The sequence below is a fragment of the Suillus bovinus genome, assembly GCF_016758785.1.
Source record: "Suillus bovinus strain UH-Sbo-P2 chromosome Unknown EDB93scaffold_84, whole genome shotgun sequence".
Taxonomy (NCBI): Eukaryota; Fungi; Basidiomycota; class Agaricomycetes; order Boletales; family Suillaceae; genus Suillus; species Suillus bovinus.
This window is the reverse complement of record NW_024542140.1, coordinates 54,728-74,915: the sequence shown is the minus strand read 5'-3', so window position 1 is coordinate 74,915 and position 20,188 is coordinate 54,728. Positions and strand designations below refer to the sequence as shown.

The following is a 20,188-nucleotide window of genomic DNA, read 5'->3' as shown; positions in this document are numbered from 1 at the left end:
TACGAACACGGCAAGTCACACACCGGTCACACCACGTGACGTTTACAGAAACTTGTTTTGCGTCTACCCTTACTCACTAGCTGATATAATTGCTCCGGAAAATCTGCCATAGGTCCCCCTCATCGAGCTCGTATGTCTTCTCAGTCGGACTATCTCTTGGCTATGCCTCGTTAACCTTCTCTATGTCGACACCAAGTGTCGCTTCTGACTCAAGGACCGAATCTGGCATCCGCACTTTTTTGGAATTACCCTGGACATCACTTAACGGCGCCCGCTGACAGTACATAGCAAGCACCATCAATGACGGTGTTGAAATGATGACATGAATTGTCAATGTCACGGGTTGTGGCGCCCCACACCACCTATATCAAGGCCCTATGTCGGTTGTTAATTGACGGCTTTATGCCAGTTGCAAAGTTTGTGCGAGTCGGAAGAATATATTAATCGTACGTGTACATGAGGCATAATATTAGAAGTCTCTATTGATCTGATATAGGTCTCAAGGGTATCACATCTCCGCCCATAACACCGGCCCCATCACCATGCCCATAGTCCATATCTATACCATAAAATCGGTCAACATGTTCCAAAATGCGCATTAAATGAGCTTACGACGTTCAGTGCTTTAACAAAAAGCATTGGGTATTCGTAAAATTGCGGAGCATGTTTATTTCCAGGTCTAGGGTGGGTGAACAACACCCAAATGGAGTAAATCGCAATGGCGAGAGAACTTTGTGCCAGTAGTAAGGGAGACTTTGTGATCCTAGGGATTCCGGAACAGATAAGCGCGATAATCACAAACTGTCGATATATTACTGACCCGGCTGCTAACGACATAGGTCCCTCGGAATACTCGGGACCTTTCCCGAAAAATTTGAATGCTCCTTCCTGCATAATATCAAATGCCTCGCCTGCGTACATGGACAATCATAAGCCTTCAAACATTCGATAGGTGATATTGATATTGACGTACCGTCGGCAGCAAATAGACCAGCCCAACTCATGCTCATGGTATTGATAGTGCCCGCGAGCGGTTTTCTCAGTTGATGCCACTTCCGAAGGATGGGCGATATTTCATTCCAGTTGGCAAAGCTCTCGACGTTGGCCAGAAGATCAGAGAGGATGACCGCATCATTCAATGCGACCGTCATTCCACCCGCAGTTAGCGGGTGGCGCATATTTAATGAATCTCCCAAAAGGAACGCCCCTGGCTTGCTACTTTCTCCCTGCTTTATGGCTGGAAGATAAAAATGCGGAACTTTTCGCAGACGCGACGTTTCCAGAGCATTGAGAATGTATGGGCGTATCGATGATGGAAGCTGAGGAATGACGTCGCGCAATACATGCTCCTGCAATATTAATAGTAAGTGGGGGAGATCATGATCAATATGGAATTACAAACCTTGAGATCTGGCGGCGACTCCTTCATTTCGATCAGCATCCGATACTCATTGTTGGGGAGCTCAAAAAGGATGACTGGTCCAGCGCCTTTCAGTACAATCATAGTTGCGTACTTTGGCACCGGCAGCTTTAGGTCTTTCACGATCAGACCTGCCAAGTAACCCCTTTGCGAAGGTTCATACGGCATGTTCCCGAGGACGGCGGTTCTGAATTTGGATGAGGAGCCATCCGCGAGAATGACGAGATCAGCAAAATATGACTCTGGCTGACTACCCGCTTTGGTGGCGCGAACACCTATTACACGATGTGTGTCCTGGTGCTCGATGAGGCTGTTTACTGTGGTTTCAATGATGTCGACATTGGGCGCTCTGCGTGCGCGGTCGCGCAAGGACATGATAAATGACCCGTGATCGAAAGCTCTGGCATCATGGCCTTGAGGGAATGAGGCGCAGATGCCATTCTCCCCTCGCAGCACGTAATAACCTGATAAAGAAACAGAGCCGACTTCGGCAAGGCATGACTCTAGACCAAGTTCCTTGAGGGCGGTAACGCCACCTGGTTGGAGCAATTCAGCGACGATACGGTCTGGTTTGGACAAGGACCGCTCGAGTAGAGCTATCCGCAAAGGAGTCTTGCGTTTTTGAATTGTTTTTGTGGCAAGGGCATGGGCAAGGGCCGGCCCTGCTACACCGGCACCAACGATGAGTACGTCGTAAGAAGGGGGAGAAGGAGGGAGCATGGCGGAATGAAGAATCACGACAAGCAATGCGTACCGGGGTATTTATCAGAAAAGGTTTATCGTTTCTGTTTGGGTAATACCTGCACCCATGCGATGCATTAACATGACTCTCCGCACAGGCTTGAAAAGATTATCATATAATAAATATTGCCGCATTAGGGAGAACGTGACGCGCGCCAATGAATTTGCAAATGGATTTCAGCCTCCTCATGCAACCCTGTTATCTTTCTTTCATCCCTGCCTCGACTGGTGCCTTGCTCGTATGTCATGATGATGCGGCATCATCGTCCGTTGCATTAAGAAGATCGGTGGTATTGTATTTCGACTGTCCTGGCGCCACGTCAGGTAGGCAGCTGGTCTGGAACAGTAGGAGCGAACAAAGACATCTAGTCTCCTTATGGAATTTCCGTCACTTGCATGTGTACTCAGGAGAGCTTAGGTGCCGCTAATTGTCCGATCCGAATGGCTGTTTTGAGATAGTAGATCAACATGTTGACGTTAGGTTGGACCCCGTAAACTGTTACAGAAAGGCACAGTACTACTTACGAAGCTTAGTCATCTTCAGCTGCATCCTTGGCCTTGTTTTTTTTCAACCCTGGTGTCCGTAATCCTTGTCCTGCTCCCGTTACTTCCTACAGCCTTAACTATTATGCCGTCGCCCAGTTTCCTGGAACAGCGCCGATCCGTGATTTTTACATCATCCTGGACTGTCTGTTCCTCTCCTGCACCCATTACTAGATTATCAACGCTGTGTCCCCGCCACACCGGCAGTGAATATCTTATATTGCATCCTCAGATCTCCGAGTCGACCCAGCCTAAGCAATTAATCATTACGTTGGTTCATGATCTAAATTCCATCAGATGTAAAGCATAAATGCTGCTAAGTCTGAGGAGATGGCTGCCCTGCACAGCCAGATTCTGTCACGGTGGCAAAACACGAGGGAGATGAGGACACGAGGATGATTCAGGAGAAGCCAAAAAGTGGTGTATGGGAAAGCGTTGTCGCCGGTCCCCGAGGTATGATGCGCTTGACCGCAAGCTGGTCGATACGGTGACGTCCGTCCATCGGTGCTGAGCGTTAATGCGGCTGATGAGTCCGTATGCTGTAGGAAGCGAAAGAGGGGCAGGAGAAACCACTTGTAGCTCGAGTGACGCCAACGTCGACGGAACGTTAGCACAGACGTTGTAATGGGAATTACCGAACGGTGGTTGAGGTCTTTGCGAGTGATGTAATAGGGACCTTGTTAGGAGCCGAGCTACTTCGGAACGGTAGTAACAGGGCACACACAGCTCTTTCTAAATGAAATCTGCCCTGTAACAATTACCCTCTCGAAGTACGTCGTCTTCCAAATGCTGACAAGAATCAGGTACTTCAAGTGTAATCGTGATGACGAGGCCTCCGAGTCGAACACCTCCTTTGCCTTCGACCATAGTAGTTGGATTCGTGACCAATCTGTGTGATCAACCGTTAGACAGACTGGTCACGAGTCCGGTATAACAGTGGCGACCAAAACTTCATGACCATGAGCAAGACAACTTACTGGTGCTCGCCAACGCCAATGTGGACGGCAAAACGATTCGTCTACACAAAAAGTCGCCACCTTAACCTTAAACCTTAACCTCCCGTCCGCGCCCATCTAACTCCCAAGTCAAATTTCATCAGTACGTACGCCACCGCACCAGACTTCGCTCGTCCGTTGGAGCCTAGGCGAGGGGCGGCTCCAGCCTCGCGCTCATCTAACTCCCATATTAAATTTTTATCAACTGTATACGCCCACCACCGCGCTAAACTTCGACCATCCGTTACTTTCGCTGCCCTCGGCGTCGTTATCCGGTAATTAAGATGCCGCGCACGCCCTCATCGCTCATCATCCTTCTCCGTCCCAAACTCGATATACATCATCCCGATAACGCCGCAGGGTGGGATGCGATTAAGGCCGGCTATATGTTGCAAAACCTGATGCGACGACGGCTTTGTATCGGTGTGCGTATCTATCGGTATCATATCATCTTTTCTGGTGCTCTCCTTATCTTGTGTACTTAGGGAGCGACCATATGCCTCGAACCATTCTAAGTAGAACCAAGCTCACACGCTTGGCGCGGGGTCGGCGTGAAGTTGGAGGCAGTGCCAGGCTTCTTCCTAAGTTTGTGGCGTGACAAGGGAGGGCTAGCCCGGGAAGGTAGGCGGAGAGACTACAGGGTGGGGGAGGCTATAGCAGATATGCGATGGGTGAGTGAGGTAACGCACTTAGGAGTCAAAGTACGAGTTCGGAAGGGTAACAGGATACCCGGGCCTACCCTTTAAGGCCTTATTATCCGTGTTAAAGCCTTGATTGATGATCGTTGATCCGATCCTCACTGGCAGCAACGTTCCACTCAACACAATCTATCCAAGGCTGACGCTTAGCGCCAACCCGGGCCCTATATCCGTCCTGAACTCCGCTTATAGGTAATTAATATGGGCTGATAGAATCATGACTCGGAGGCTACTAGTAGCAAATGTGACTCTAGTTCGACTGGTCATATGCTTGACCGCGCCATATACCGTCGATAAGCCATGTTACTGGGTCAGAACGGTATCGGGTGCATGCAAGATGATTCGCAGTCGAAAGCTCGTACCATTCATCCTAATCATATTGATGGTATACAGCATTGACAAACACTGAATCCGCGGGCGAGAAGAAGAAAAAAAAGATCGAGAGTGCCCCACGAGTTCAGCTCCACATGCGAGTCCATTCCAGCTCAGCAAGTGATTTGCCACAAACTAGTAGTTACATGGTACTTGGTGGCCTCCATTGCAGGTTTCACAAATGTAAATACTATCCATCGCCTCCGAACCGACGATGTCTCGCTGAGTTGAAATTAACAACCGTTGGCGCTTACCCCAGAGTTGGTCAAGTGGGTTTTTTCATCTGTCTTGGGCTATGTTGGACATAGCCCTCGTCTTACTTCCGCTTAACTGTCGAGTACTTGTCAGCCCATGCCAAGCCCGTGCTAATTCGAGTGCCCAGCTCTGACAGTCTGATCCGATCAGGCCTAATAATTGGAGTTGACCTCATCAAGACTTATATAGCCTCCTACAGAAATCTCCTAGACGGACTTGAAATCAATTTCCAAATCATACCTATATAAAACTCAAACTTTGACTCGGAATATCCATAAGCACCGAGCGTTATATTTAACTCGAGATAGAGATAACAGTCATCGACAAAGAATAACATGCGCTCATTAATATTCCAACATTGACGGAGTTTATGGTATGTTCTGGATCAGCACCGGACGCGCGACAAAAATGAGCGTTGACCATACGAATGCGGTCGTCATGTGCCAGTGAGCCATGCAGGACGATGCAAATAAAAGAAATGTTGTACATGTATATGGACAGCTCCATCAGTTCCATTGCTCCCGCATCACGCGCCACAGCGACGGCTGTCATCCAACCGGTTCTATCACTTCGCGCGACAGGTGAGTTCGAACCTCATATTAGAAACAGACACTTCATTCCTATAGGATATCGTAAGATTAGTTCAAACTGGTAATCGAAATGGAGCTCGACCTGCTTAACTACGATCTCTTCAGGCCCGAAATAAAATGGAAGTAATTCCCCAAGAGTATATTCTCATACTCCAACTTCCTGCACCATGTGGAAAGATGCAGCCAATATGAGGGACATGCCGAGGGGACAAAAACCGCGAATTGCTTGGCGACAGATCAAGGCGTAATTAGCAAGGCAACGTTGCTAGTAGGTGATTCGTGTAAGGTTTGGAGCAACGACATACGTTGCGGGTGATCAACATAAAGAAAATTCGAACGTTGACCATACGAAAGCGACTATCCCGTGCCGGGGAACCATGCAGGACGATGCGGATGAAAGAAATGTTGTGCATATTGTGTATAGAAGCAGACACTTCATTCCTATAAGATATGATGCCATTCTCGTAAGATGTATTAAACAGGTATCGGAAGAGAGCTCAACCTGCTTGACTACGATCTCTTCAGGCCCGAAAATAAATTCCTCAATAGTATATTCTTATACTCCATCTTCCTGCGCCATGTAGGAAGACGCAGCCAATATGGTAGGCATGCCGAGAGAACAAAGTTCTCGAATTGCTTGGCGACAGATCCTACAAGGCGTAATTGGTGGGGCAACGTTGCTGGTAAGTCGTGTAAGGTTCGGAGAAATCATAATGACATACTTTGTGACAGCGAGCACCGGAAACTTACGCATCACTTTACCCCGATATCGGGATACTTAGTTACAGATCAAGGTGGATGCACCACTGCCGTCACGATGCAGTGCGCTATGCACAAATAATATACCTATGCATGGTAATAAGATTGATGAGTAGTAAGAGCTAAATAAAAGTCTTGAAATACCTCATTCACCGTACGAGACGCTCTCGATATTAAACACCTTTGATGATTTCGCCATCCCCAGTGAGAAGTAGCTCACACACGGAATTTGGAGTAAGGCGCGTATGCAGATATCTTTGCTATTGGAATTATTGTGCTCGTTCTACTTTGAATGCGACAGACTCGTACCTTCAACTACATCACGGTAGAAACGACCACAGTTTGAAGCTACGATATCTGTTCTGAATAGTAATTCATTGGTTAGCACAATTCAAGCCAGAGGACAGACGATCCGATGACTATCGCAGCGCGCTCAGGGTATCCAGATCAAGTCCAAATCTACCTCACCATATAGCACAAGGGGTTGCAGGTTGCTCATCACGGAGTCGCTAACCATGGTCACTGACTGACCGCCAACGAGCAGGGGACCTGCTGGCAAATTGGAAGACGTTCGAGGTGTTCCAGAAACTGATTACGGATAATGATGCAGACGAGTGATACCGGCGGGCATTCAGACGGGCCAATGCTATTCAAGTTAACACGTCCTGGAAGTACTAGACGTGGCCATGTCGATGCGCCGCTGGTGGTGCGGTTCTTCTTCCGACTCATCCGAGTCCCGACGGGCCGACGTACATCTACCCATGCACGTCGATGAATTGTTTTCCTACGTGGAAGCTGGGGACTCTATGAGAAGACAGTACTTGCTGAATACCCGCGTGAAGAATCTGGAGATCGTAGGATATCGTTAACAAGGTGTATTTTGTTGCACGTGCGTGGCGCGTACTAATGCATTTGAAATTTTGAAACCTTATGCCTGCGGATTTCGGAAGCAGACCTTCAGAGCTTCAGATATCGAGGATCACACTAGCATTTCAGAACATTCAAAAATACGATTACTCGCTGCGCAAAGGGACGTTCGAAAGATACAAAGAGGAAGCGGATTCTTTGTGAATTCGAATGGCGGGATCTCTTGACTGAACTCATGCGTCCCGGTTCTCGATCCAAAGCCTACTAGATGTTGTCGCGCCCTACATTTGTTAATTCTTTCCATCAAACCTGGTTCGGACAACTTCAAGGGATACCTCAATAGTGCGTGTCCTCTCTTTGAGAGAATAGACAGAAACTGACTACACGGGATGCCTTTGACAGGACTCAAAGCGGAAGAGAAGGATGGAGGCGTGAATGTATCTGTTTGAGGGCCGATTACGGTGGAGCATGATACCTTCAACGTGAGTCCGAGACGAATCTAGCAATAAAATTTGACGCACCAGCTAACCATCTTGCTCCGTTCTCTTCAATCATCGCCTCTCTGGAACCCAGCACAGCCTCCTCCAGGATCGAGCAAAGGTGATCCTCATGCCACTATATATGCGACGTCATCAACGGAGTCCTCAACGTGCCTGAGCAACTTTATGAGAGAAATGTGTGCACGCAAGACAACAACCGCTTGCTCCTCAAGGAAGGAAAGGACCCCCGATTGCTGTGCTATGTGATGATCAACGCAGTTACCTGGACACGAGCGTCAGCATACACGCTGAAGAAAAATCCAACATCAAATTACACCTCGCTCGCTCGAGATGCGGCTGCATGCAAGGACCAAGACGCAACAGGTCTTGCTGGTGAGGAGAACCTATTTGAAAATTAGGACTTTCGCTTGTACTCCCTGCTGCATACAAGTGTCGTGTTGTAGAGACGTGAGTGCTAGCCAGATGATCACCTGGATTGGCAGTCATGCCGCAGAATATCATTAGAGGGTTGGAATATGTGGGAGTACAGCACTTCGTTCGTGGCAACAACTGGGAAAGTTACACGACCGGTTTGATTTGTGATGTGTAACTAATTACAGAGCATAGTGTTGCAATGTACTTTGAGCCTCTAGAAGCAGTATTCCGACGGAAGGAATAATGTCAATGTATGCTGCTCTCACTATATCTGTCATCGTCGGCTTCTTACTTCCGCTAAAAATCAATCTCTCCAGTGGGCACCTCGACCGCGCTAAAAATGCCATCAGCTCTTCATCAGGGTATCGAACGGAGTCAGGGTGATAATGTTCAAACACCCGCAAATTGGGGAGCGATAGAGCATTCAACAGGCCAAAGTGAGAGAATAGAGTCAAGACGTGGAAGGTTTGAATTTTGGTGTGCGTGAACGACTCCGGAGTTAGACTTGTCTTGAATATTCCGCATATTTTTACCGAAGAGAGATTGGGACATAGCTTGAGCAGGTGGATGACTTCATTCTGGTACTGCAACACGGCGATATCGAGATGTGTCAGGTGCAGTCCTGCAGGACCGATAGAGATTTGTGCGGTGTTCAAAAACCACGCCATGACCTCGAGACTGCGCAAAGTGGCGGGTAGTTGCGAGAGAGATTGATAGAGGCCTGGAGTGGGTATACCCCGGAGTTTCATGGTCAGTTCCTGAAGTGCTGGGAGGTCGCCTAACCAAAGTATAGGTTCGGTCACATCTTCGAGAAATGTGATAGATAGAGACGAGGTTTTATTGGAGTAGGGCTGAAGAAGGCTTCGCAGCTTGGCTACATCATTTGCCTTGCAGGTGAACGATAATGAGAGCGGACATCCCCGTGACCGCTTGAACCATACGTCATGACGGGAAATTTGCGACTCCTCGACGTCGCAGAGTGGCCTGCCGAACCCTATAGATATGCTGCACCATAAACTGGGTATATCGATAGCAACCTCCCTCCATCGTCGGCACACTCTAGTTAACAACATGGGAGCTTCTAGCGCCGATGAGTGGTTGTATTTTGGGAGACAGTAGTGGAAAATCTGGGACAGGATTTCAGTTGGCAAGCGCCAGAGATACGATACGAGTCCCTTGTGCAAATTCATTGAATGTTGGATGCTTTCCTTTTTGTCGAGCAGTTTCCGGTGAATATTTTCGATATGATCCATCACAGACTCTAGGCCTGAAATCTCATGCAGAACTGCATACAGCTGCTGTTGGCGTTCGGAAATGATGGCGTGGATACTCTGATCCTTGTGGGTGGCAGACTGGTCGTTATTCGGAAACCTGGAAAATGGTGTGTCCAGGTCTGGAATCTGGTAATCGTGAATGTAACGATGTTCAGCATCAGTGTCGCTATAGACATACGGTCACTTGTTCAGAACGTTCAAGCTGAAGCGAACAAATGTTATTATACATTGACGGGACTGCTGTATAAGTGGCCACTCACAATGGCTTGCAGTGCATTGACGGTGTCCAACCCAAAGAGTGGAGAAAATTTTGCTTCTGTGATCTCCCCGATGGCCTGCGGTACGTTATTAATGCGAAAAAGAATATTAGTCTCCCACAGACCTACCATGATAGTCAATTGGAACAGTAACCTCGAAGAGGACAACGAATCCTAGTGCCAGTGGTGTTTGGCGGTATTTGTGTCGGAGTTCGAGGGAAGTAATCGATAGCAAGTTCCAGAGCCTACTACCATCCCATGGGCGTCTCTGTAGCTACGCCCCGCTTAAAGTCTATTCCTTCACCGGCACTACGTCATAGACTGATGAAACTTCTAGAGGAAACGTCATGTATTCGATACTATGGATGTCATACACGGTCATGATGTTGTCATGAACATGTGTATATAAGGAGTCGCTCCAAGTCAGACTCTAGCAACACATCCACCAAATCATGTCTCTATTCACATTCTACGATCCCTTTACTGAATTCGACAAGTTATTCGACGATGCTTTCAATGCTCGTCTCCGTCCCTCTTCTGGCACCCAGGGCATCGTTACCTTGCCTCATCGTCGTGAACAGGTGCTTCCCAGGTAAGTTTAATATTGCTTTGAATGTATTGAACATTCTACAGCGTTCAACCGAAACAACACAGAATGGACGTGCACGAAAACCCTGAGACCAAGACAGTGACTGCAACATTCGAACTTCCTGGTATGAAACAAGAGGATGTCAATGTCGAAGTCCACGGGAACCGCCTAACAATATCCGGGGAGTCCAAACGCTCGGAGGATTATGACAAGGGAGGTTGCGCAGTGCAAGAGCGCTCGTATGGCAAGTTCTCTAGGACCCTTGTGATTCCTCAGGGACTCAAGGTGAGACAATCTAAATTTCGTATAGCAATTTGGTGCTTATAGCTATCATATCGTCCAGCCTGAGGATGTTCACGCAAAGATGGATCATGGGCTACTTACCGTGTGCTTCCCGAAAGCTGGTCCAGACCAGCAACCCCAGCGGATTACGGTCGCGTGAAGATGTGGTGGTATCTGCCTAGTTCCACCCACAATTGTTTCAAATTTGCATAATCAGTGAATGTGTAAGAGGAGTTCGAGATTTTGAATGTTGAAACAGTGATGTAGCTGTACGATAGTGCTAGTGAATACCGGACCCACCTGATGTTTTGTGTTTGAATCAAAGCTCAATTTGAATCCTGAATTGCGATCTTTATGCAAATACATACACCGGTGCATGTTGATTTGCGTGTGTAATGCTGGAGGCTTCTAGCGCTTGGAGCGTCTTATTTTTTTCCAGCTATAATCTGTATCTTGACCCCGTTCCACTACTGGCATTCTTATTCTAGGAACAATGTCTGCGAGCGTTACTTGTGTGCCCGCGCCTGTACTATCTGACTGATATCCGAAGTACCCACCTACATATTCTCAATTCCTCAATCCTTGTGTGTACCTGCTCCTTCCATCGCCATCGAACTCGAAGCCACCATGATGTATCACGACCTCCGCCCTTCTTGTGGGGATCAAACGTGACTCCCATCCGACCCACCTGATGACGATTAGCCCATGCAAATAGTAGACGCCTAGGACATCAACATCCTTCACGCACGTCTGGTCACTCCATTTCTTCACTTTGACCCAGATGGATGATAACTCATTCTTCCACGTTTCAGAACGGACAAACTACCAACCATCCGGGGTTCTCTCGTCCCAATCACTTTCTCATCATCTTTGTGCTCAGACAGTGAAACGCACCATTCTCGTAGACCTTTGTGCTGGATCAGGCTAATGTGAACGCCCTGCGCCTACTGCCCGGAAGGCCATTTTGAAACCCTCAGTTATGCCACTCTCTTGTCACCCAGTCGACGAACAGGCACTTGGGTTAAACTCTGTGTATTACGCATGGAAAGACCGACTAAGACTAGATCGTCACATCATTGAGATTTCGCTTGATCGCCAGAAAATCGATCTGGGCTCCCACAAATTACGATCACTTCTTCTTGAGACTTTCTGCTCAGGCATGTCACGGTATTCTGACGGAATGTAGAATCCTAGAGTATACTGCGTTCTGGAGATATTGCCCCGCAGATATCGTGCCCTGTCGGTGGTTCAGCTTGTGCATTAACATCGAAAATCAGCGGACGTACTCTAGTACCCTACACGTCCTCTAAAGACTTGCGTCCTAGACAAAGAATACCTTCAAGGTGCGGAGACGAGCACATTACAAAGCCAATAGCACACAGTAGCAGTAGCACAAGAGTATACACCGAGTATGAAAAATGCTGAAACATTTAAGAGCATTGGAAAGGGTTCTTACACTGCACATTTGAAGGACGGAGCAAGGGCAACGTATTGTACTCGCCGTTTATCTCACGGCTTGTCTGTCGTCCACATCCTAGCACCACAGACAGTCAGGCTCTCTAGTGGACATTTCTACCGTGCGAGGAATGCCTCGAAGGCCTTGCTCTGAGCAGGTCCGCCCAGACGGTATAAATGGGCGACTCATGTGTAAGGGCTGCATTTTGCCGTGCGTGGATAGCTCTTGGGCCTGAGCCAGGTTGGAATGTATGTGTCTTTAATGAGGAGAGGTTGGGGCTAGCTGGAGAAAGTATAGAGTAACATTCAGCTCGCATGCATCTTCGATTACAACAGCTGTCAGGTGGGCCCATACAGCATTAAAAGAAGATAAGAGCTCGGGCGTGAGGCGCAACCCCTGTACATGAAGAGTGGACGCTTGAATGATATCATGTGCGAGTGTTATAGGGTCCATATCGAAAACTCCGCACAAGGATATGGACAGCTTCCCAAGCGCTGGGATAACCTAAGTTCAACGATGTCGGAGCCGTCGGAGAAATCGAAAGAGAGACTGAGATTTGATCGAAGTAAGGATGAAGAAGGCGTCCTAACGTAGTCCGCTCACCTGTGTTGAATTTGGGCGACCACAGTGGCAACGACAGAGTACATCCTCCGGAACGCTTGAGCGACAAGTTATAGGGGAAGCCCAGTCATTGCGGTCAAGTCTCATGAGCAGGGCACCACCTGTACAATCATGGATAACCTTGCAGCTTATGGAGTGGAGTGTTTGAAATTTGGGCAGTTGCATTGCACAGTGTGCACTGATAATATTAATATTCGAGGCGAGAGATCGACTTTTAAATGATTCATCACCGTCGGGTTTGGCGAAATAAAAAGGAACCAAAACTTTTGAGGGGACTAAGTAAATAAAGCAGCGGATTCACACCGTGACGTGACCGGTCACAAACAATATTAATATTATGTAATGACGTGGGAGGCGAGTCCATGTCGACCACGATCTACCACACCTTGCCTCAAGGGCAAAGATGATCACATCGAACGAGTATTCTCCGACACTCAGTGTCATCGACTATCTACATATCCTGCTCGAATGAATGAACTGATCATCAAGATCGCGACAGGCCAGAGTGACATGGTTCGATTCTCGTCAACATCGGGTTTATCAGTGGCCACGCCACCTCCTAGCCTGTGGATGATTCACGCCCCAGGATGGATCTCCGTCAAGATTGTCCTCTTCTGCCTATTGCCTTACTGACCACCATTCTCGATCGACCCTCGACTGCAATCCCAGGAGTACGTGGTCTGCCAGTAAATCTAAGGCGAGTGAGTCACATATGTATCCATCATTAATTCATACGCTCATGTTTAAAATTTTAGAAACATTAGACATTCTACAATTCTCCGACAGGCACCGCATATTCGTATGAGATACAGGGTACACAGTTGAGCGTTGACCTGCCATGGCATGATCGACGGTCATGAGGATGACGGTATGACAGAGACTGGAATCATATCAGCCCTTCATCTTGCTTCGGATGTCGGGTGAACGATATGTCATTGGAGTGGTATAGATCATATTGACCACTCCTGTGACATATCGTTTACTTAATCATATTGAGTCACACTCCATGGATGCAGAGGCGGGCTCGGCATTGATATTATGGAAAGCTATTTCGGCGCTCGCCTCCATCTGAATAAGAATAGACAGACCTACTCTGACTACTATTGCGGGTAAATGAAACTGATGGTAGCAAATCAGTGTGTGATTTAGATTATCACGCATCCAATTTTTATCTCGAAGTAAGTATATAAGGAATCAGACCCACATCAGCCCATATGGCAAACTACTTATTCGGCTTACACGCAGGGCTTACACCAACTACTCCTGGATGGAGGTACTAGTAGACGATAGTGAAAGAGCCCCTAGAATGTTGATACAATAACGCATTTCGTTCTCGATTAGTTAGCGGAACACCAGATGCATGTACACGAAGGTCTGTTCAAATGATCTCGCGAAGTTCCTGCAGCTTATCGTCCTCATTCCTGAGTCCACCGCACCTATTGCCGCGGCGATATGTAAGTCTCCTTTCGAATCGTAGACGGAAAACACACTGATCTACCCGCACCAAAGAGACAAAAACATTCAGAGGAGATCACAAATTGGAAAATATTGACGATCTTGATCTCATAGTCACTGGCCAGTACGTGCAATGATGTCGTCTCAAAGATACCTTTACACGTCGCTTGTGCAGCTGGGTAACTAGCTCGGCTCATACGAGCAAAACCTGAGCAGAATGTCACATGCTCTTCGAATTCGCGCCTCATTTCGGGATCAATTACGACTGGGATAATCACCACGTTCCTGCGAGTCCCCAATACAAACCATGGACACATGTTCCTTCTTATCCACAGCTTCGTGTCTATCTCCGCGACCCCTTGATCAATGAGTTATTTTTCGCGGTATTCAAATACTTCTCTTACCAAGATTGGCTACCGTGTTGTCTATTCTTGCGATTGTGAGCTCATCCACACCCTCTTGTGACCACTAACGTAGCCTGATTGACCTTAGAGGTCAAATTCTACAAGTGTTGATTCGCCCATACAGGATCATGCTTCGGTCCGATTCCATGCATGACGGACATCGCATAAAACTCAGTTATTCACGAGGCTTCGATGTGACAACATAATCTGGTTATATGGTAAGTTTGTTTGTCAGTTTCGCATGCGAAATCCCTCATATAGTACTCTTTCTTTCCGAGCTTGCTCCCCGTGCCACAGTACAGCTTATCCTGCCTACCTTCGAGTCTGTCTTAGATCGGATGTCAGTTTCTATCTCCTGTCCATCATGGACCGAAAATATGAAAAATCAAACTCCATGCGAAGTGGTCCATGAAGTGAACAAGAGGTGCTCATGTACATGTAAGCCCTTTCCAATGGTTTCATTTGTCAGCGCTTAGATCACTCTAGACGCTACCATCTCTCCTCCCTCTTCTGAGCAGGCGTTTATCCCGACTGGCCCGAATGTGACTGCATGCACATGGTAAACTCTCAGTACACATATATGACTTGGTATACAATGATGTTGTGATAAACAGTTCCTGGGCGAGTTACAACTTGTTTAGCGCCTGTATGTTCTGTGCTTCTTCATCACCTTCACTAGTGAGGTACGTCCTCCAAGGTCATCGGATATATATATGAGCTAACAGAGTGCAGCTGGGATGAATGGACGGCCAATTGCCCCACAAACATAACGTCGACAACAACGTGAGTTTCAACTAGTATGACAAGGCCCTTGATCATCTCATCATCTGTGAAAGATACATCCCTTCGTATGCAGGAGAAACAGTGCCTTCCAATATCTCGATACCTTGTTATGCGGGCTCCAATCGTATGTCCAGGAATCGCTGATCTCTAAGCTACCCTTTCATCGAGACTGTCCCCACAGCTCGAAACTGGCCAAATGGGACATTTAGTGCAGCGGCTGCATCTGATATTACCGCCATATGTACGTCCACTTTCGTGAACCCACGGACGCATACTGACTTCAATAAGCACACTCCGATTTGACGGGAGCTGCTGGTTCCTGCGTTTCATCATCAAGCTCCCATAAAACCCCGGTTGGTGCGATTGTTGGTGGAGTCGTCGGGGGAGTCCTTCTGTTGCTTCTGCTCTGTGGTTGTGTCCTGCTTGTCGCACGTCGTAGACGCAGAAGGGCAAAATCCTCCCCTGAAATTAATCGGTCGGACAGCCCACACTTCACCGAGAAATCGGTCAAAGACGTGTATTTGCCACCCCCGAGCCCACATGAGCTAGCTTCACCAGATGCTGTTGATTCTGGGGGAAAGCTTACGTTGGCGGGAATTGCAGACGCGCCTCCGTTCGCGATATCGTCTCTTGAACCGGCGATCAGCGATGCCCCGGCGGATGGTCTTTGTAGTGCCTCTGATTCGCACAAAGCACCACCAGGACAGACCGCTGGGGTACACATTTTGGATGGGAGCCCAGTCACAGATCAAACCGATCAAGCGATTGGTGTTCACGCGGGCCAGACTGGAACGGCGATCTCTGAACTGTGCATTCCTCTGCGAGAGCAGCCTACCGCAGTGGAGGTTGTGCAGGGACATGAGATCACAGTTCCAACTCTAGAACGAGAGATTAAAAGCGCTCCCGTGGAGGCAGATGTCACAATGTCTCATGAATGCCATCCGCCGCGGGTGCTGATATACAGTGAAGGACCTAGAGAGGAGATTCTTTCAGTGCCAGAGCTGGGGACTGTCGAAGATGGAAGGGAGTGCTCCAATGACAGGGAGTTTGGATCCGTCTCTGTACGTATTATCAATCCTTCTCAATGTTTTGGACAACGTCATCCATTGCCCCCAGATCAGCGTTCCTCCTGAGGCTGAACAAGTCGGAAATCTCCTAGCACAACTTTATATCGAAGAGGGCCCGTCTACTTCCGTAGTTCATGATGACTCTGCAAATTTAAGAACAGTATCTCAAGCAGAGGCAGAGGCCGTACAAGCTCTCCTAGTTCAAGACACACGCGACAGGGTGATAATGCCCGTGGCCCATAGGGTCCAGAGAGCCTCTCTCCCATATATAGACACAAGGAAAGCACCTGTATCTGAGGATCTGGTAAGTCTTCGTCGGTATGCTGAAAAGAATACATGGTCATTGGGTATCGTTCGATGTCATACATAGGTCAAGCGTGTGGTATACACGTATCTGATGGATCCTACGACAAAGCAAAATGTACCTCCTTCGCGTACACACGGCTTGAAGCTGTGAGTGATACTTCGCCCATTTTCCCGTAGTCCGAGACTGTCTGACTTTTGTACAGCGACTTGCTGTTCATCCTAGATTTCACTGGCAGCCAACAACCATATATAGACTCAGTCAAATCATCCATTAATACTATCTGCGCAGAAATACTGGGATCGGATCATGTGAATTCAGCCCGCCCAGACGATCTTCGTGTCGCATTTATTGGGTTCCGCGATCATCCACCCCAGGAGGACTCGTTCGTTACCCGCCAATGGGACTTTGTGTCGAATATCTCTCGAATTCACGCAATATTGAACAGTCTTCCTGGTGCTTTCGGTGGTGGAGATGGGCCAGAGGCTGTAACGGAAGCTCTAGCTCGGGCTTTGACGATGAAGTGGAGGAATGACTGCAACAGGGTCGCTGTGCTAGTATCGGATGCTCCGCCGCACGGTATTGGATCTCAGGGCGATTACTGGCCTCATGGCGTTCCTGGTGGTGAGAGCTCGTTGCCATGCGTCGCGGAGAACTCCGTAATTCTAAATGAATGCATACATTCCAGTTGCGGACCCTCTTGATCTGGCGAGAGAGATGCTCAAGAAGAAGATCACGTTAGTATGTGTTTCGTTCCTCTTTCTTGACGCGTCCCATCATTGATATGCATCTTCTAGCACTTCGTCGCTTGCGAACCAAGCTTGAGTCGCTTTCATGTAAGAACATACCAAGGTCCATGGTAGACGTAATCATTTAACCTCACATAGAACGCGCTTGATTTTTACCGTGGTCTGACCCGCATAACGGCGTAAGTCTATCACAAAAGCAGACGATCAGGTCGACTGACATCAATCTACTCAGGGGTATCGTAGTCCCGCTTCTCGACGCCAGGGTCATGTCAACCTGCATCATCGGCTCAGCCCTCGAAAGTCTCGCGATTCAGGATCTCATCAACGAATACAGGGAAACTCTCGAGGAGCTGGTTTCCTCACGAGAACCCTCGCTGGTGGTGAAATACCTCCATGCCCTCTTGCGCGTCAGAGGGCGGACGGCCGACCAGCTGCTTATGGAGAACATATATGCCATGTCTGATGATAGGAAGGAAAATGTGGAAATTTGGTCGTCAGCTCGTAGCCTCGCTGATGCGAAAGCTCGATTGAAGGTAAGCTTGTGATGATTCGGGGCTGGACTCGTGTGTTCACATTATTCGTTAGTCTTACTAGGTGGGTGACATGAGAGAACAGTGCCAGGCACGTAATCGTGTAGGATATGTTTTTAGGTCTTGACTAAAATTATGGATGCGTCAGTGTATACCTGGCACACGGATGGCCAGGATAGAAAAGGCCGGGAGATATACTAGTGATTAGATGGGGCTACTGCCATATGATCGCAAGAGGGAGAAATGAGGTGTCAGCTATGAATGTCGGTAATCAAAAGATTATAGCCAGAACGGCAATGCATGGTGTAGATGAAGAAATACAGGTAGCACAGCAAGCAGATGTTAGTACACAGAAGTGAGTTGTACGTAGAACAGAAATGAAACCAAGGATGATATTTCGCGCTCGTAGTGATTCAACTACAGCAGTGGGGGGACAACCTGCCCGGTCAAGCAATCTGTGGCTCACGTGCTCCGCCTGATGCGAGAATGTTGCGAGTGTGCACGACAAAGATTGCGAAAGTGACAAGAACCCTGACAAGAATATGAACAAGGAAGCAATATTGATATACATGTATCGCTGATACATACAAAATAACCCAAGAAAAGACATCTAGCGCGATGAGGTGACCACAATACGCGAAAAGGTTTTGGGCACTAAAAAGATACAAGGAGAGCGATGAGTAAGAGAAAGATGCACTAACTTGCGATTCAGTTGTCCACCCAGAGCTGCAGTTATACTTGCAGCGCCCACGGCCCAGAAGACCCATGTTAGATACAAGCTATAGCAAGTTGGTTAGCAAGTTCGCCTCGCTCCAAAGGAGGACTACGTACAAGAAAATATGAGAAGCCATACTACACAAGACACTGTCTGGAGGAAGCAGGAAGAAAAACATGTGGTGACTAGAAAATATGAGTGTCCATGTGGAAGTAAACAATAGAAAACGAGTGCAGTCTCGTCCAGCTAGACTGAAGTAGTTATGGTGAGCGTTGAATTGTGACGTGAGCCAGGCTGATATCGTGAACTGCCACAAGAGGTCATTATTTCGCCGTTGAAATAAAACGTGCATATACCTCGATGATATCGAAGAAAATAATCAACGAGAAGGCGACTAAAATGCAAGATACAGCAACTGAGTAAAGCGCGACGGTACAGAGGACAGAGACTCACTATTGTGTCCCCTTCGTATGTGAGTATCCAAACCCACTGCGCGAGGTAACTGAATTGGCTGAGGGATGCGAATATTGTTGGTATTAGGGTATCGAGGTTGGATGTTGGCCGGCTGAGAACGCAACCGCGACAGCTACGAGGACGCGATATAAGTCAAATATAAATGGCGCTCAATCACATGATCACCTCTCTGGGAAGAACTCGTTTTAGAATATATTCATTTGCTCACAAGCGGAGACTCACAGAGCATGTTTACTCTCTATTCTCTGAATCTTAGAAAGCAGGCCCTCTTCAACTATGCGAGATGTTTTGGAGTCCAGATCTGCGTAAAGTTTGCAGGCACGAAGCTTCTTATGAAGGCGACGACACTCTGCTTTTTCGCGTACACTCTGATCTTGAAGAACTTTAATTCGCTGGAGGGAAGCTACAGCAGCTCGTAGTGGTATATACTAAAGATGACGTATGTGAGAAATTGTTGAATTGACAGTATGCACCAGTATACGTCGCGTTGGCCGTGGGCCCTCACAATGAAAAGAACTCACAGAATTTGGGTTGCCCAATTGAGATCTCAGCCATTCCTGCACCTCGGTGACTACTTTGTCAACTTCTGCGTCCGGTGTGTCTTCGCCTGAGACTAGAGACACACGATGAAGAAGGAGACTAGCATGCTGATCGTGCTGTTTAGCACTGTCTTGATCGTCGATAGTATCCTGTTCAGCATTGTCTTGTATGGATGGATTTGCGAGGTAAAGTTTCCTGATACGATCTGGCTGGAAAGGTTCGCGGCAGAGTGGACATGCACTTAGTGGCAAGGAGCGAAGGCATCTGGGATTGAGGAGTCGTGTATAAGAAAGAAAACATAATTGCTGGGCGTGACATGGCTTGGAGGGGGAACGTACGTAAGACAGAATATATGGCCACAGGCGATTGCATGGGGAGAACGAGCAGGTACTGAGGAGGTGGAATAGGGATCAAGGCAAACATCACAGCAACTTTCACGATGGATGACAAGCATACCTAGCTCACAAGAAAATTGCACTACTTACCACCAGGCTCCTCCCCACCACTGCTTGGAATGTGTGGGGCGTACTGCAA

At 47.9% G+C, this 20,188-nt stretch overlaps 6 protein-coding genes across 6 annotated transcripts; 2 read left to right on the top strand and 4 right to left on the bottom strand.

The window, feature by feature from the left end:
* Positions 1 to 408: 408 nt before the first annotated feature.
* EDB93DRAFT_1175296 (squalene epoxidase-domain-containing protein) lies at positions 409 to 2,605 on the bottom strand. The gene is made up of 5 exons (XM_041450467.1): positions 1,403 to 2,605; positions 974 to 1,349; positions 821 to 911; positions 613 to 763; positions 409 to 559 (listed from the first exon to the last, which is right to left on the bottom strand). The coding sequence occupies exons 1-5, from the start codon at positions 2,138 to 2,140 to the stop codon at positions 509 to 511; spliced, it is 1,407 nt and encodes a 468-aa protein (XP_041302964.1). The 5' UTR covers positions 2,141 to 2,605; the 3' UTR covers positions 409 to 508.
* Positions 2,606 to 8,288: 5,683 nt separating this feature from the next.
* Positions 8,289 to 9,883, bottom strand: EDB93DRAFT_890285 (uncharacterized protein). Its single transcript, XM_041457833.1, has 2 exons — positions 9,689 to 9,883; positions 8,289 to 9,630 (listed from the first exon to the last, which is right to left on the bottom strand). The coding sequence occupies exon 2, from the start codon at positions 9,405 to 9,407 to the stop codon at positions 8,334 to 8,336; it is 1,074 nt and encodes a 357-aa protein (XP_041302963.1). The 5' UTR covers positions 9,408 to 9,630; positions 9,689 to 9,883; the 3' UTR covers positions 8,289 to 8,333.
* A 254-nt stretch (positions 9,884 to 10,137) lies between these two features.
* On the top strand, positions 10,138 to 10,716 carry EDB93DRAFT_1093479 (HSP20-like chaperone; the record flags this gene model as incomplete). The annotated part of the gene is made up of 3 exons (XM_041446517.1): positions 10,138 to 10,277; positions 10,340 to 10,559; positions 10,618 to 10,716. The coding sequence occupies 3 exons, from the start codon at positions 10,138 to 10,140 to the stop codon at positions 10,714 to 10,716; spliced, it is 459 nt and encodes a 152-aa protein (XP_041302962.1).
* Positions 10,717 to 16,146: 5,430 nt separating this feature from the next.
* On the top strand, positions 16,147 to 18,121 carry EDB93DRAFT_889885 (uncharacterized protein). The gene is made up of 10 exons (XM_041457832.1): positions 16,147 to 16,336; positions 16,397 to 16,646; positions 16,713 to 16,795; positions 16,852 to 17,270; positions 17,335 to 17,387; positions 17,444 to 17,482; positions 17,534 to 17,574; positions 17,628 to 17,928; positions 17,981 to 18,016; positions 18,074 to 18,121. The coding sequence occupies exons 1-9, from the start codon at positions 16,293 to 16,295 to the stop codon at positions 17,987 to 17,989; spliced, it is 1,239 nt and encodes a 412-aa protein (XP_041302961.1). The 5' UTR covers positions 16,147 to 16,292; the 3' UTR covers positions 17,990 to 18,016; positions 18,074 to 18,121.
* A 250-nt stretch (positions 18,122 to 18,371) lies between these two features.
* On the bottom strand, positions 18,372 to 19,130 carry EDB93DRAFT_1093480 (uncharacterized protein; the record flags this gene model as incomplete). Its single annotated transcript, XM_041446518.1, has 6 exons — positions 18,372 to 18,456; positions 18,514 to 18,579; positions 18,627 to 18,704; positions 18,757 to 18,947; positions 18,997 to 19,034; positions 19,094 to 19,130. Coding segments are annotated over 6 exons (495 nt in total), but the record flags the coding sequence as incomplete, so codon positions are not given.
* Positions 19,131 to 19,542: 412 nt separating this feature from the next.
* On the bottom strand, positions 19,543 to 20,108 carry EDB93DRAFT_1093508 (uncharacterized protein; the record flags this gene model as incomplete). Its single annotated transcript, XM_041446521.1, has 2 exons — positions 19,543 to 19,918; positions 19,993 to 20,108. 2 exons carry the CDS (start codon positions 20,106 to 20,108, stop codon positions 19,543 to 19,545), a joined length of 492 nt encoding a protein of 163 aa, XP_041302959.1.
* Positions 20,109 to 20,188: the final 80 nt, after the last annotated feature.